A 16,747-nucleotide genomic window follows, 5' to 3' on the forward strand; every position below is an offset into this window, starting at 1 on the left:
TTTGGAAAAAAAAGTTCACAATATGTTTTTATGTGAGTGAGAGATTTTGAGGAAAGAGCAATGTAATCGATTCCTGTTTCACCTTCTCCCTGCTGGGCCACGTGGGTCATAAATTAAATAAGAAGAATCATCTGCTTCTCTGTTAACAGCAGTGGTTGTTACCTTAGAATTTGATTAGCAGTTTTATTGTGGGGGTGGGGTGCTGACTGGGTACTAATACCACACTGCTCTTAGTGTCCTGCTTTACCATATTAAATAAGTTAGGTTCCTATCCTAGTAAATTTAACTATAATTAACTATATGTAGTATTTATTTCACTTGACCAAGGGCCTAACTTAATAGTTCTCTTATAGGAATCTAAAAAATTATAAGGCTGGAGGACCTTATAGTTTTTTAGAAATCCTTTTAGAAATAATTATTTTAAAAAAATAATTGATCTAGAATCTAGAAATTGTTGTTTTGTTTGAATGATTTATGCCCTATATGTTTCAGAGAACTTAATAATAGCTGAAGGACAATATAGGTCTAGGTTCTAGCATAGATCTAGTATATCATGTGTGGTAAGTTGATTTACTTATACTTCAACAAATCAATCTAAAATATATAATTATGGTAGGCCTAAATAAATTTTATGATTATTAAATTATATAAACTCAATTTTTTTACACCTATGGACAGCAGTAAGAGGTGTAAGTTATCTGTCTGTAAGCTATTTACATTATGCTTTCTTTCCTACAGGAATTTTTGCATATTTGAACTACCTAGTTCCTGCCACTAGAAAAGAAATTCTTGATATTCTCATCAATGGATTGAAGCGCATGGAATACAGAGGCTATGATTCAGCTGGTAAGTTATCATTCATTCATTATAATTTATAAATTAATTATAGGTTGGAGACAAGGCTTTCTGTAGCTTTAGAACAGGTTTATTGTGAAATTTTTTGGACTAACTTAATCATAGGATAACATAATTAAATAAGGTTTATCAATACTTATTTTTGCATCTCACAGGTTTAGCTGTTGAAGGATCAGAGAATGAACAGGAATGCTCCATCAAGATTATTAAACAAAAAGGAAAAGTTGCAGCTCTTGAGAAGCTGGTTGCAGGTTAGACATGCTTTCTTTATTAACTTGACATTATCACAGGACCAGGCAGATACATTTCAGACCTTAGTAGATCCAATCCATTTGGGGTGGACTCAGGCATGTCCTACAGACTTGAGCCAGAGAACTCAAGACTTAATACTCACATTTTAAAAATGTAGTTTGCAGAATCTTCAACCTGTAATTTGTTTTAATCTGTATCCTTAAAGGGTCTGGGTCAAGACTGTATCAATAAACAAAAATGCTACTTTTGTTAACCATTTAATGGCCAAATTAGCTTGGTGTGAATGTGCCCACTGCATTTAGATTTGAAGATGTTTTATTTATTTTGACATTGATTAGATTTGACTCATAAAATAATTCTAAAATGTGTGACTTTAACAAGGGTTATTATTAAAATTGTGTGATTAAGTCCAATTATATAATCTTTTCCCTTGGCTCTTTCCTCCAATTTTGCAGATCACTGGCAATTTTCTTAGCAGTCCCCCAGGATAGTCACAATTATATAATGCTTCTTTAAACCATCTGATGTGGCCTTTTTTTGCTTTATTGTATTTTAAACAAACATTTACTTAACAGAAACCAAAGATTTAGATTATGATAAAATCTTTAACATCCATGTTGGAATTGCCCACACACGTTGGGCCACCCATGGTCAACCAAGCCCCATCAATGCACATCCTCAAAGATCTGACCCCAACAACGGTAAGTCTGTTTAAGTAATATTAGTCTTTAATTATGTTGTTTAATCACATGGTTTTTCTAAAAAAATATTTGGCATTGAGCTGTATAGTGTTAAAGTGATAATTTTAACATCTTTGTATTTTAAGGAATGCAAAAAGCATGAATAAGTTTAACACCTTTATGTTTTAAGGAATGCAAAAAGCATGAACAAACGTTGTTAAAGAAATCTATTTTTGCTTAAAAATGACTTTAGTACATAATGTTCGGCATTAGTTCTTAGTTCTATGAAAACATTGCTTTTTGAGACAAAATGAAATACATTGTATAACTTTTGAAATTGTTTTGTCGTCTTTTTAACACCAATTTTTTTTTTTTCAGAATTTGCTATAATTCACAATGGAATTATTACAAACTACAAGGACATTAAATCATTTCTAGTAGGTTTTAAAAAACTAAACATTTACACTTTTATTAAAGCTGTTTTTAGTGCAGTTTGATTTAATTGTGTGAGAGTTTTCTAGTCTCTTGAAATGAATAGACCTCATTATCTTAGAGTAAATGGAATTGTTTTCTTGTATCCAAAGCTACAAAAAGGTTTTGAGTTTGAGACCGAGACTGACACAGAGGTTGTGGCAAAGCTGATTAAACACTTGTACGACACACATAGCGAGCAGAAGTTAAAATTCAGAGAATTGATTGAAATGACCATCACTCAACTTGTAAGTGCTGTTTACTTTCCAAATTATTTAACTTATTATTGAAAGTATTTGTTAAAGTGATGTCATGGATATTCATCAGTTTAACAAACTGGATCCCCTTCATCTTACTCAGTTTTAATAACTAAACTAATTGTTTAATTCTTTTTCTCAGGAAGGAGCATTTGCAATAGCAGTAATGAGCAAACACTATCCTGGAGACATAGTAGCTACAAGGTCCTGTAGTTTTTGTTTTTGTAAAAAAATGGACAGAGCCATAGGTCTTTGTAGTTTTTGTTTATGTAGACTGGGGACATAGTAGCCATGAGGTCTTGTAGTTTTTGTTTATTTAGAATGGGGACATAGTATCCTTAAGGTCTTTATTTTTTGTTTATATAGCCTGGGGACATAGTAGCCATGAGGTCCTGTAGTTTTTGTTTTTGTAGAGACATAGTAGCATTAATGTCTAGTAGTTTTAGTTTATGCAGGATGGAAAATAGTAGTCACAAGGTCTTATAGGTTTTGTTAATGTAGGAAAAATCTTTATTAGTAAAGTAAAGCATAAAAGTAAAATTTCCCTTTTGGAATTGACGGTCTGTAGGGCAGATGAAGTTCATCTGTTGCTAGATAATTTGGTGAGCATTATGCTCAGCTTGTTTTACATTCTGTGGCAAAAGTCAGGTACCCACCAGAGTTGGGTGGACTCAAGGACATCCTCCATACTTAAGTTTGAGATCCGAACTTGATAATTGTGGGTTAGCACTCTAACGCTCTACTGCTTGACCATGCTGTCTTGAAGTAAAACATGATGTTGCTAAACATTGTTTTGATTGTTTAACTGACATGTTGCTAAACATTGTTTTGTTTGTTCTAACAGACGTGGCAGTCCTTTACTGATTGGTGTAAAGAGTAAAACCAAACTGAGCACGGATAATATACCTGTTCTTTACGCAAAAGGTAAGCTTCATGAACATGTTGATATTACCATTGTAACTTTATTAATCATTTATGTGAACTTTGAGCACTTAACTGAAGCTTAATGTTGTGTATTGAGATGATTTAAATTTTTCATCTGTTTCTAATAACATTGAGAATTAAAAGATTAATTAAATCCTGTATACAGGTTTAAATGAGTTATACATGTACGGTATTGGTTTTATTTGCTTCTGTTTGTTGTTACAGCCCAGCTACTTGATAAAAGTAAGAAAATTCTAGGGGTTTAAAAGTAGTTTGGTAGTTGTGAGTTGTTTAACTTGATAATGAAAGCAAGAAACATAAAAGAATGCACATGACACTAGTAAAATATCATTTAATGCATTGTTGATTTTAGATGACTTTGAAAGCTATATTTTGTTTACAAAAAAAAGGATTAAAGGATAATCTTTTGTCCTCCCTACTGAAGATTACTCTGTGTGGTAGTCATCATTATATGTGTTGACAGCTGGAGGTTCCTTTCAGTGTTCAATGAAATATTATAATAATACCTGTATTGAGTACATTTTCTCTTTTTGAAAATTGTCACAGTTCAAATTTTATGTCAGTTCACTCTCACCTATGTTTAAACATGGTATAAAGGTTGCTTACATAGTTTTTCTTAGTAAACAAAAATTCTTTAGAATTTTGTCCTTACTTGTTAACAATTTTAAAATTATATATTTTTAATATGCATTTTAAAATGCTTTTTATATAGCTTTTAAAATCTGCTTACTTCTACCTTTATTGATTATCAAATTATTAAAATTGTGTATTCAACGTCTGTTTTGACGTAGCAATTTTTGTAAAACTATTTCTATGTTGATTTTTTTTTCTGAATCACAAAATCAAGGAGAAAAGTTTTTGTACCAAAAAATAACTAACAAATAGAAATGTTTTTGTTTCACCCACAAAAAATGAATAAGACATAGATGTTGTAGAAAATAATTATTTTCACAAATATATGCTTTGTTAGTAATTAATTAGCTAAGTTGTAGGATTTTGATATAACAGTCAAACCTTGGGTTGTGAGTTATTTTGTTAGTGGTGTTTTCATAGGTAATGAAAATTTTGAAAATCTTATATCCATTCTTTGCCATGCTAAACTGCCTTTTCATAAGATCAGCACATTTTCTTCTTTCATAAGAAAGTCAAATGTTTTTAAGATGAGAAGATGGTTTCTATTCTTTGCCCTAATGTATATGAATGTCTTGCCTTTAATCAAAGTGTAAACACCATTTACTAATATAGTGATAGCAGACACTGTTATGAAAAGGACATAGTTTAGAAAACAAGTGGGTAAAAAGAAAGAAAAGCTAACTCACTTAGAAGAGGAGTTATGCAAGGTACAGACAAGATTTTATTAGAGTTAAGGTGTTAAGACAATTCAGTGTCATGTACCAGAAATTAACTATTAGAAAGCCGAAAGTGTCTTTGGATTGTTGCTAAAAGTTTCACAGAAAGGGCAAGAATTACATGGTAGAATTGTGTTGACAATAAGTTGTGATTAAGTTAGTAGGATTAATCAGTATGATTAATTTAAGAAATGTGTTAATCCATTGTCAAAAAAAAGTTCTTGTTTAGCATGTAATCACTTGAGATTCCACAGCATGTAATACTTGAGATTGCTTAAGATTATAACAAAGTTTCATGAACAGATAATATTTGGCAAATCCAAGGTTTGACTGTATTGCTAAGTTATTAGAAATTTATAATTTTAAGGGCACACACTTCAGTTTTTGTGTAATCTTCCAAAGATAGTAGCAAATTGTTATATCAGTATTAATTTTATGATCACCATGTTGAAGTTGGTATTTTAGTTTTATCCAGTAAAATTTGTAAACATTTAAATTATTAATTGTATAATAATTTGTCACATTGTAAGGTTAAGAATTTTTTTGTTCTAGTGTTCTAAGTATTTTCAAATATTTTAAAATTGCCATTTAAAAATATGATAAATTGTTTCTTAAGCATTTGCTTTATGCTTCAGTGGAGCACCAAAGTGGGAATATAGCATTACTTCATGCATGTTTTTCTCTCTCAACCATATTTATACAAATCAGAGTTAGGATATTTTTCTTTCAAGTTGGGTCCTGATTGTGTACTTTATTATCAGCGTCAAATAGGGCAAAAAACAATTTAGCTTTATGGTGTTAATGACTAACCATTTATGAATTTTAAAAATATTAATGTCAGTAATTACTTTTATCATGCAATTTGGTGTTTTTTATTAACAGAAATGAATAATGTAAAGAAGTGTAGGGGTTGATTTTTAAAAAAAATCTTTTGAAGCTGCTAGATATATATAAAAAAATTAATAGCTGTTGTGTATATAGTGGATAAAATAAATATCCCCGCTGATGCCTGTCCTACTTGTTTCCCCGCTGATGCCTGTCCTACTTGTTTCTCTTGTCCAACCAACCAGACCACCGAGGGATGTTGGGCAGCAGCCATGGGAGGAGAGATGAAGACACAGAGTACGTCCCCGTGGGACCCCACAGAGAGATTGAATACTTCTTTGCCTCAGATGCAAGGTGAGTTCTTTCACGTTTAGCCCCAGTATGACCACATAGAGACCACTTTTAGGTATCCTATGCAAAGTTTACCACATCATAAATCTACATTTGAAGCCTATAAAAATTATTTCAATTTTATATTATGCTTTAAAGTTTAAATACAAAACTTAGAATTATTTGTTACAAATGTTTTTGTTATTAAAAAGAAAAACCAAAATAAATTTTTAAAGTACATAATGAATAACACATGCATCTTAGTCTGATAATATGGTTGCCTAAATTGATAGGTGTTGCATTTATGAAACAATTTTACAGTGCATTTATAGAGCACACAAACCAGGTGATCTTCCTTGAAGAGAATGATGTTGCATCTGTCCATGAAGGGATCCTCAATATACATCGTGTGTCTCGGACCTTAGATGAAAGAACATACAGAGAAGTTATTACACTGAAAATGGAAATCGAGCAAATTATGAAGGGTCAGTCAACATTGCTTTTCTACAGTTGAGGCATAATATTTCCTTTGATGTTTTTAGAACTGCCATGTATTTAGAACATGTTTTTATTTGACTAATTTGTACACCACAATAGGCTTACTGATATGGTAAATTTTCTACATAGTGTCTGTATTTTATTAATAGTTTGACATCTTTATTGTTTTCTTGTTGTTGAAAGATTGACTGGACTACTGTTTAGTTTATTTTAATTATTTTTTGTTATTTCATTTCTCTAGCTAAAACAATTATTTTAATTCAACCCATTATTTTACTATGGGCAACTTGAGCTTAATGTCTTGTTCTGTTTCAGGTAACTTCAGTTCGTTCATGCAGAAAGAAATCTTTGAACAACCTGAGTCTGTAGTTAACACAATGAGAGGCCGTGTGAACTTTGACACCAAGGAAGTTGTGTTGGGTGGAATCAAGGATTACATGGCAGAAATCAGAAGGTGTAGGAGGCTACTTTTTATTGCTTGTGGTACCAGCTACCACAGTACTATTGCAGTGAGTTACAGGGATGTTTGACATTACTAAAAAGTGTAATAAAAAAAAGTTTTGTTACAAATATTGACAAAGTGAAAAATATTTTTGGAATAATTAGGCCCTAAACAAAATGAATTATACTAATAAAGATAATTGTTGACTACAGACTAGATGAGTTAGACTAATGAAGACAAATGTTGATGTAAGTGTAAGACTAGATGAGTTAGACTAATGAAGATAATTGTTGACGTTAGAGTTAAACTAATGAAGATAATTGCTGATGTCAGACCAGACAACTCCTTGAGGAACTGACAGAGTTGCCTGTGATGGTGGAACTGGCCAGTGATTTCCTGGACAGGAACACGCCCATATTCAGGGATGATGTTGTCTTTTTTCTCAGTCAGTCAGGTGAGACATTGTATTGAATCTCATTCTTTATCAGTTGTGTTCTGGTGTCATTCTTTTATTCAAAGTTTACAAAAATAATAATGCATTTAAACAAAAATTTTAAAAAGGCTCAAGTTTTGATGCAGAAGTATTAAGTCTTTAATCTAAAGTTGAGAGCTATTTGCTTGAAGTGACAGAGTTGTTACCTAAGCATAAAATTTTACTTTAAAATCTTACAAGTAAACAACAGCTCATCATGATATCTGAAACTTAATCTTTCATTTGTAGCATGCCACTGTAAACAAACCTCTACTTTTCACTCTGTTTAGGGTAACTCCTTTACAAGTAACTTGTCATTTACTTTCAACTGATCTGTTTTAATCTAACCTCTTTCAAAAAATTATTTGTAAATTATATGGGTCTATGTGCAATAAAGTGCTAGACTGCGAACCCCAAAAATCTTGAGTTCAAATCAGAGTTTAAGTCAGTAGAGTGTCCCTGAGTCCACCTAGCTCTGATGGCTACCTGCCTAATGTTAGGGAAACTAAAGGCTTCTGGGCACAGTGCTGACCACACTATCCCTTCATATGCATAGGTCTTAGAAACAGGTGAACTCTACTTCACATGCCGCATGGACCGTCAGATTCTTAAAGGAAACATTACTTACTTTCTAAATGATAAAATCTTAATAATCCATTTCTTGTAAATATCCAGGTGAGACAGCTGACACGCTGCTTGCCCTCAGGTACTGTAAACAGAGGGGAGCTCTTATTGTTGGAATCACAAATGTTGTTGGTTCCAGCATCTCCAGGGAGTCCAACTGTGGGGTACACATCAACGCAGGGCCGGAGATTGGTGTGGCCAGTACTAAGGTGAGAAATGTTGGCCTCAGCTCATGGGGGTTTTATATAAAGTAATATAAAAAAATGCTGCTAGTTAACTACTTTTAACTAGTTTGAATAGAAATGGGTCTTTTGAAATTTTAAAATGCTACCCTTTAGTTCAAAAGGGTTTTTTAACATTTAATAATTAGTGTACAGTTTATGGTGGTTAAAACATAAGAAATTTACTTACAAAATATTAATGTATGTCATAGCAACAGATTCATTTTACTTATACACTCAAAAATGCTTTGTATGCTTACATTTTAGATATGTAATGGAATCAGTTGTCTAATTTTTGTTAATATTTTAAAAACAAAACTGACTAATGTTTCAGGCTTACACCAGTCAGTTTATCTCCCTTGTATTGTTTGCTCTTGTCATGAGTGAGGACAGAATCTCTATGCAACAAAGGAGACATGAGATCATTGAAGGCTTGAAGAATCTCCCTGGTGAGATCTGTTTGTTGATACAATATTTGTTCTGTACTGGTCTGTCTTCTACACAACATACTGCCTTGGTCACTTCACACATTATTTGGTGGTCAGGTGTTAGCAGTTGAAATGTATGGTTCACTTTCTTCCATATGTAAATCATAAAGCTATAAGAAAGAAGTTTTGAAAAGATTTTATACAGATTTTCCTACTTTACTTACCAACAACATGAAAATAACTTAGGCTAGTGGAATGTAAAATAATAGTGATTCAATAACAGTACATTTTATATAACCTTATCATCCAGAATTTTTAAACACAAAAAGATGCCTTAAAAATCTTTTTTTTTTCTTTTTTTTTTAATACTAATTTACTATTTAAAGGTTTTAGGCTGCTTATAAAATAATTGTGTTACTGATTTGTTTAACCTGCTAAAGTTTTTTTTTTGTTGCAGAACAAATAAAGGCAGTTTTAGCCAAAGATGACAAGATCCATAGTTTAGCTAAGGAGCTTCATACCCAGAAATCACTTTTGGTCATGGGGCGTGGATACAATTATGCTACATGCTTAGAAGGGGCCTTGGTAATTTAATTGTTTTTTTCTTTAGATAAATCTCTAAATGTTAGAAATAGATTACTTTTTGTATCCTGTTACTATAAAAATGTATTGGGAAATTAATTACTTGTTCATAATGTTAGAAATAGATTACTTGTTGTATCCTGTTACTATAAAAATGTATTGGGAAATTAATTTCTTGTTTATAATGGGTTTTTTTTTAGTAGGCAAAATGTTAATTATTTGTTCATATATTACCAACATAAATTTAATAATTTAATTTTTTGAACCCATTTGTTTACCACTATAACTTTTATGTTTTTAAACATTGTTTATAGTGTTTTTATTTTGTTAACATTTTTGTTTTTTAATTTTGTTTGCAGTTTTTTAGCCAGTTCAGCTTTTGTTGTTTTTTAATTTTCTTTTACAGTATTTTTTAACCAGTTTAGCATTTCATGTTTTTAAATTTTGTTAACAATTTTTTTTTTATCTGTTCAGCTTTTGTTGTTATTAAATTTTTTTTTTACCAGTTTAGCTTTTGTTGTTTTATACTTTGTTAACACAAATTTCTTTTACCAGTTCACATTTTGTTTTTTTTCACAGAAAATTAAAGAGTTGACCTACATGCACTCTGAAGGGATATTGGCAGGCGAGTTAAAACATGGACCCTTGGCTTTAGTGGACCATGCTATGCCAGTGCTGATGGTGTGCACTAAGGACAAAGTCTATTCAGTGAGTAAACACTTAAGTTATTTATAGTTTTAACTTAGATTGTTATTAAATTAAGGCCAGTTGTAAAGGATAATTGCTTCCTCTGTCCATTGTTAACCCAGTAATTTAATTTATTCCAGAAATGTGTAAATGCCCTGCAGCAAGTTAAAGCTAGACATGTAAGTGCTACTGGGGAATATATTTTAAACATAATTAACTCAGGTTTTATTCCTAGTCGACTTTCAAACTTCAGTGATTTGATGAAAATTAGTCATATTTTATTTTTTGTGGAGATAGTAATGATGTTTGCCAAGTTATAATGGGTCCTTCTTAAACACAAACTGTTGGTAATATTTATATAGTGAATTCAGACCTTGCAGGAAAAAATATTCTGCTCTAATTGAGCTGATCACATCCTATATGAACTTTGCCCTGAGCCAGCAAAAACTAATTTTTCCTATGTTTATAGTCATGTGCCTACTGCTACCATTATAAAGGTTTGATTAACATTAGAACACAAAGTTAAAACTTGCACAGTATAAGTGAAAAAAGCAAATAAAGTTCAGCAAGTGTCTGAAAGAAAATTTTGGAGTTTCCAATCTTGATCTATACTATAAAATCTTTGTGTTAGAACAATCCCATCCTGATCTATACTATAAAATCTTTGTGTTATAACAATCCCATTCTGATCTATACTATAAAATCTTTGTGTCAGAACAATCCCATTCTGATCTATACTATAAAATCTTTGTGTTAGAACAATCCCATTCTGATCTATACTATAAAATCTTTAAATGAGTGCAATCAAATTCTGATTTATACTACTATAAAATCTTTGTGTCAAAGCAATCCCATTTGGATCTAAACTATAAAACCTTTGCGTCAGAACAATAAAACCTGTTTCAGGGCAATCCCATCCTGATCTGTACAGAAGGTGATGAGGACATCCAGTCCATGGCCAGCCAGTACATAGAGGTCCCCCACACCATAGATTGTCTCCAGGGGGTTCTCACAGTCATTCCCATGCAGTTGTTGTCTCTACATATTGCAGAGCTGAAGAAACTTGATGTAAGATTTTTAAGCTTTTGCTCTTATTTCACAAAGTAGTATTTTTAAACTTTGAAAAACGTATTTCTATTGATGTGACTCACTTTCATGTTATCTTAGTTAGCTGTCTAAAGCAGATTAAAAACATCCAATGGTTTTAAAACACTGGATATTTATGTTGTCCTCAAACCAATTGTATCAACATCTTCTAAGCTGTTTTATGTCCAAAGTATTTCAAAAATTTTAGCATTTGAATGCAAAATGCAAATTTCCAGAACCTTACTGAATTGTAATCACATAAAAATGTGGAATAACAGATTGGCTCTATTTTATACAAATCTGCATTTTACAGTTCATTACACATTTCAATATATTTTTTCTTAAAGTCAACTTCTTGTGAATGATCTACTATCATTTTCTTTAATGTTTGAAGTATGAAAAAAAAAGGTTTTAAGTCAGTGAGAATAGCATTGTATGGGTGGTAGACATGTGAGAATAGCATTGTATGGGTGGTAGACATGTGAAAGACTTGTGAGAATAGCATTGTACGGCTGGTAGACATGTGAAAATAGCATTGTATGGGTGCTAGAATTGTGAGAATAGCATTGTATGGGTGGTAGACATGTGAGAATAGCATTGTACGGCTGGTAGACATGTGAAAGACTTGTGAGAATAGCATTGTACGGCTGGTAGACATGTGAAAATAGCATTGTATGGGTGCTAGAATTGTGAGAATAGCATTGTATGGGCGGTAGACATGTGAGAATAGCATTGTATGGGTGGTAGACATGTGAAAGACTTGTGAGAATAGCATTGTACGGCTGGTAGACATGTGAAAATAGCATTGTATGGGTGCTAGAATTGTGAGAATAGCATTGTATGGGTGGTAGACATGTGAGAATAGCATTGTACGGCTGGTAGACATGTGAAAATAGCATTGTATGGGTGGTAGACATGTGAAAGACTTGTGAGAATAGCATTGTACGGCTGGTAGACATGTGAAAATAGCATTGTATGGGTGGTAGACATGTGAGAATAGCATTGTAAGGGTGGTAGACATGTGAAAGACTTGTGAGAATAGCATTGTATGGGTGGTAGACATGTGAGAATAGCATTGTATGGGTGCTAGAATTGTGAGAATAGCATTGTATGGGTGGTAGACATGTGAGAATAGCATTGTACGGCTGGTAGACATGTGAAAATAGCATTGTATGGGTGGTAGACATGTGAAAGACTTGTGAGAATAGCATTGTGTAGGTGGTAGACATATGAGAATAGCATTGTGTAGGTGGTAGACATATGAGAATAGCATTATGTAGGTGGTAGACATTTGAGAATAGCATTGTATGAGTGCTAGACATGTGAGAATAGCATTGTATGAGTGCTAGACATGTGAGAATAGCATTGTATGAGTGCTAGACATATGAGAATAGCATTGTATGGGTGCTAGACATATGAGAATAGCATTGTGTGGGTGCTAGACATGTGAGAATAAATTTAGCATGTACATATTAGAGCACTTACATCAAACTAGCAAATAGATCATTTTACTGGCCAAGACTGATATAATTATAAAGAAAATACATTCTTCCTAGCCTTCTGTTTTTTGTTAACTACTCTGTTTATTTAATCTTCACACCACTGTAAAAATATGTGATACAAAATTCCTTGTTTTCTTATTTTTTTATATAATACATAGTGGAAGGAGGGGGTAATTTATAGGTTACATGCCTACTCTTTAGAGGGTAACCCTTAATTATAATAAAAAATACTCATTGAAGTAAGTTACATTGTCTTAGCATCATTTTTTCCTAGCTGCTGAAGTCTAACATTACTAATCCCTTATAATATTATCACCTGCATTGTGTTGCATCTGCCTCACAGGTAAAGTAGAGCAGGAAGATATAAATCACCAGTTAATGCTTTTTGCTGCTGCTTTTCTTTCTTTGTTACAAACAACCTTTAAAAGCTTTACTTAGCTTGGTCAAATGTTTTTTTCATATATGGATACTATGTGCAATGGAATAACTTCAAATTATATTTTCTAATTTGGACTTCTTATATGTATGTCCACATAATTTACTTAAATGGGAATATTAGATACACATAGTATAAATATTTATATATATATATGTATGTACATGTGTACATAGTATTGAGCTCATATATTGGACTAAAAAATGGAGTACATTATCTTATTTAAACTAGATTTCTATGACGTAGTAAATGTCCTAGGTTACAAATAAGTTAAATTGTCATGTCAACATTTACCATGTTTTTTAACCATCACCTGACTAATTAATTAGTCTGGATGAAATTGCAATGAAGCGAAAGTAGAGCACGCCTATCACATGTGAAGTTTAAACACATGACTTTGTGTAGTTTTTGTTTTACAATTATTTTGTAAAACCTCAAGAATGAACCATTACTAACTTGACATGTGATAATTAGTTCATAAAAACGAACCAGTGACAAAAGTTATAACAAATACCAGTAAAGTACACTATCTCTATAATAAACTAGATAAATGGCCCGTTGAGGAAGGGTACAACGGGCGCTAGGCTGATAGTGCTGTCTCTTTTCTCTAAACTAAAACCAACCCACCCCCCCACACACCACCCCCACCCCCACCCCCCCCGACCCCCAGACACCACCCCCACCCCCCACCACACACCACCCCCACCCCCACACACCATCCCCACCCCCCACCCCCACCCCCCACACACACCACCCCCTCCACACACCGCCACCCCCACCCCCCCCACCCCTCCAACCCCCCCCCTCCACCGCCCCCCCCCCCCAAAAAAAAACCATGTCTACTGTCCCATTCAACGAAATATAATTATATACTTTTTCCAGTGTCCGCCCCCTCCCAGAAAATTCTACCCCCGCCCCCGAAAATTTCAAGTACCCCCACCCCTCTCCGGGGAGGAAAAAGTCTGAAAGAAACACTGAAACCAACCCACCCCCCACACACCACCCCCACCCCCCACACACCACCCCCACACCCCCCCCCCCCACACCCCCCCCCCACCCCTCCACACCCCCCCCACCCCTCCACCCCCCCCCCCCCCCCAAAAAAAAAACATGTCTACCGTCCTATTGCAAGAAAACCACTTTTTAGATTAGACACATTAATTTTATTATAGAGTATCGATGAGGAAATTTCTTTTGAGTTGGGGAGGGGCTCAGACGTTCTTACGCGGGGGGTGGGGCTTCGCCCCTACCCGAAGAATTGTATGCAAGAAACTCTTCACGCAAACCACTTAGATTAGACCAAATTGCCTTTGTATTGAATATGTTTACTCGATAATCAATGACGTCATATAACTGTGTGCACTCTCTGGGTTTGAGATTATTTTCTACTCTGTGCGCTAAATGTGTCGACGTCATACTTCGTTTTTCGAATTACTGTGCATGTTTTTAAATTGCTTGTCTTTTCTCTAGAGCGTTCTTGTCAGACAGATAGATAGATAGAGAGACAGCGAAACTATTATTATAGATACGAGAAAAATGGCCCGTTGAGGAAGGGTACAACGGGCGCTAGGCTGATAGTGCTGTCTCTTTTCTCTAAACTAAAACCAACCCACCCCCCCCCACACACCACCCCCACCCCACCCCCACACACCACCCCCACCCCCACCCCCCACCACACACCACCCCCAACCCAACCCCTCAACCCCACACACCACCCCCACCCCCCACCACACACCACCCCCACCCCCACCCCTCACCCCCACCCACCACCCCCTCCACACACCGCCCCCCACCCCCCACCCCCCCCCCCCCCCAAAAAAAACATGTCTACCGTCTCATTCAACGAAATATAATTATATACTTTTTCCAGTGTCCGCCCCCTCCCAGAAAAATCTACCCCCGCCCCCGAAAATTTCAAGTGCCCCCACCCCTCTCCGGGGAGGAAAAAGTCTGAAAGAAGCACTGAAACCAACCCACTCCCCCACACACCACCCCCCACCCCCCCCCCACCCCCACCCCCCACACACACCACCCCCCCCACCCCTCCACCACCCCCCACCCCCAAAAAAAACATGTCTACCGTCCCATTCAACGAAATATAATTATATACTTTTTCCAGTGTCCGCCCCCTCCCAGAAAATTCTACCCCCGCCCCCGAAAATTTCAAGTACCCCCACCCCTCTCCGGGGAGGAAAAAGTCTGAAAGAAACACTGAAACCAACCCACACACCACCCCCCCCACCCCCACACACCACCCCAACCCCCCCCCACACCCCCCCCACACCCCCCCCCCCCACACCCACCCCCCCCCCCAAAAAAAAAACATGTCTACCGTCCCATTGCAAGAAAACCACTTTTTAGATTAGACACATTAATTAGGCGGTAATTTTATTATAGAGTATCGATGAGGAAATTTCTTTTGAGTTGTGGAGGGGGGGGGGGGGGCTCAGACGTTCTTACGCGGGGGGTGGGGCTTCGCCCCTACCCGAAGAATTGTATGCAAGAAACTCTTCACGCAAACCATTTAGATTAGACAACATTTCCTTTTTTTCAATGTTTACGCGATAATCAATGACGTCATTTTACTGTGTGCACTTTCCGCCTTGAGATTATGTTCTACTCTACGCTAAATGTGTCGACGTCATATTTTGTTTTTCGAATTACTGTGCATGTTTTTATTTTGCTTGTGTTTTCTCTAGAGCGTTCTTGTCAGACAAAGCGTTCTTGTCAGACAGCGAAACTATTATTATAGATTTGATTGGGTTTGAGTGCATAAACCATGGTTAGAATAAAGAATTAATTTTGTAATACAATCTCTCTCAGGTTGACTGTCCACGAAATCTGGCTAAATCTGTCACTGTGGAATAAATTCCTACCCCTCCAGCCCTTCCTTACCTGTAAGACATAGCTCTCTTTCTAATCTTCTAGTTAAAGAATGGTGGCTCTACTGAAATTGTGTGGGTGTAAAAGTATTGGCTGTAGTGGCATTTAATTTACCCATTGTTTAGACAACACATTTAGAGTTGTTTCCCCTTTGTAACTACTATATCAAATAGCCTTACGGGTTTCCTCCCCCTGATAAAAGATGCTCACACAAGTTTTTTTTTGTTCGTCAACTTGTTAAATATATTTGTGTTACTCATTTCTTTTTTGCAGTTTAGTAGGTTCCAAGATTTAACTTTAAGATTCAGCAACTAAAAAATGTTTGCTTATTAATACTAACTTTCTGTCCTTATAACTTTATGCTTATGGTACTACTTATAAGCCTAAAAAAATAATTTTGAAAATATATTTGCTAGGTTTTCTGAAATTTTCTCTACAACAGTTTTTGTGAAGTTTCTTGTAGGACCATTTTTAGTTTTTCAATTTAAGGATATTTTAACAGATAATAACGAACAAATAACGAGGTGGCGGACAAAAAAAAAGCACATTATGTTCAAAGTTAAAATGAGTTTGGTTTTATTATTTTTTCTAATACTCATGAGTCATAGAATTGTGATGTCCTGCTTGCATTAGTTTTGCATTTTTTGGGAGAAAGTTTGTAGTTGTTCATTTAAAATGTTATTAAATTACCTTTTAAGGCTGAGGTGAAATAAATACTTTAAAATAACATTGCATGCAACAAATTAAATATTTTCTTTTTAAATTCTCTAATTGCTATTTTTTTACCATTTTCCAGACTGATAGACCTCGCCACCTTCTAAAAACATATACAAGCTAATGGTAAAGAGCTGTATTATTAAAAAGCCAAATGTAACATGTAAATGAAACAATTAATCATATAAAAAATGCTAGTTCAAAACAA

At 34.8% G+C, this 16,747-nt stretch overlaps 1 protein-coding gene across 3 annotated transcripts; it reads left to right on the plus strand.

Moving 5' to 3' along the window:
• Positions 1–476: 476 nt before the first annotated feature.
• Positions 477–16,745, plus strand: LOC131956722 (glutamine--fructose-6-phosphate aminotransferase [isomerizing] 1). 3 transcript variants are annotated; one of them, XM_059321282.1, is made up of 21 exons: positions 477–560; positions 739–846; positions 1,011–1,106; positions 1,683–1,808; positions 2,166–2,224; positions 2,372–2,506; positions 2,658–2,719; positions 3,360–3,439; positions 3,665–3,682; positions 5,880–5,988; positions 6,286–6,449; positions 6,778–6,971; positions 7,238–7,358; positions 8,052–8,209; positions 8,556–8,670; positions 9,107–9,234; positions 9,811–9,939; positions 10,059–10,097; positions 10,825–10,986; positions 15,766–15,839; positions 16,622–16,745. In XM_059321282.1, exons 1-20 carry the CDS (start codon positions 554–556, stop codon positions 15,808–15,810), a joined length of 2,055 nt encoding a protein of 684 aa, XP_059177265.1. In that variant the 5' UTR covers positions 477–553; the 3' UTR covers positions 15,811–15,839; positions 16,622–16,745. The 3 variants fall into 3 exon arrangements, with proteins under 3 accessions (XP_059177265.1, XP_059177266.1, XP_059177267.1); XM_059321283.1 differs by lacking the exon at positions 15,766–15,839; XM_059321284.1 differs by lacking the exon at positions 3,665–3,682.
• The last annotated feature ends 2 nt before the right edge of the window (positions 16,746–16,747 follow it).

Source organism: Physella acuta, unplaced genomic scaffold, assembly GCF_028476545.2.
Source record: "Physella acuta isolate Inbredline_101_S28 unplaced genomic scaffold, ASM2847654v3 ptg001173l, whole genome shotgun sequence".
Classification (NCBI taxonomy): Eukaryota; Metazoa; Mollusca; class Gastropoda; family Physidae; genus Physella; species Physella acuta.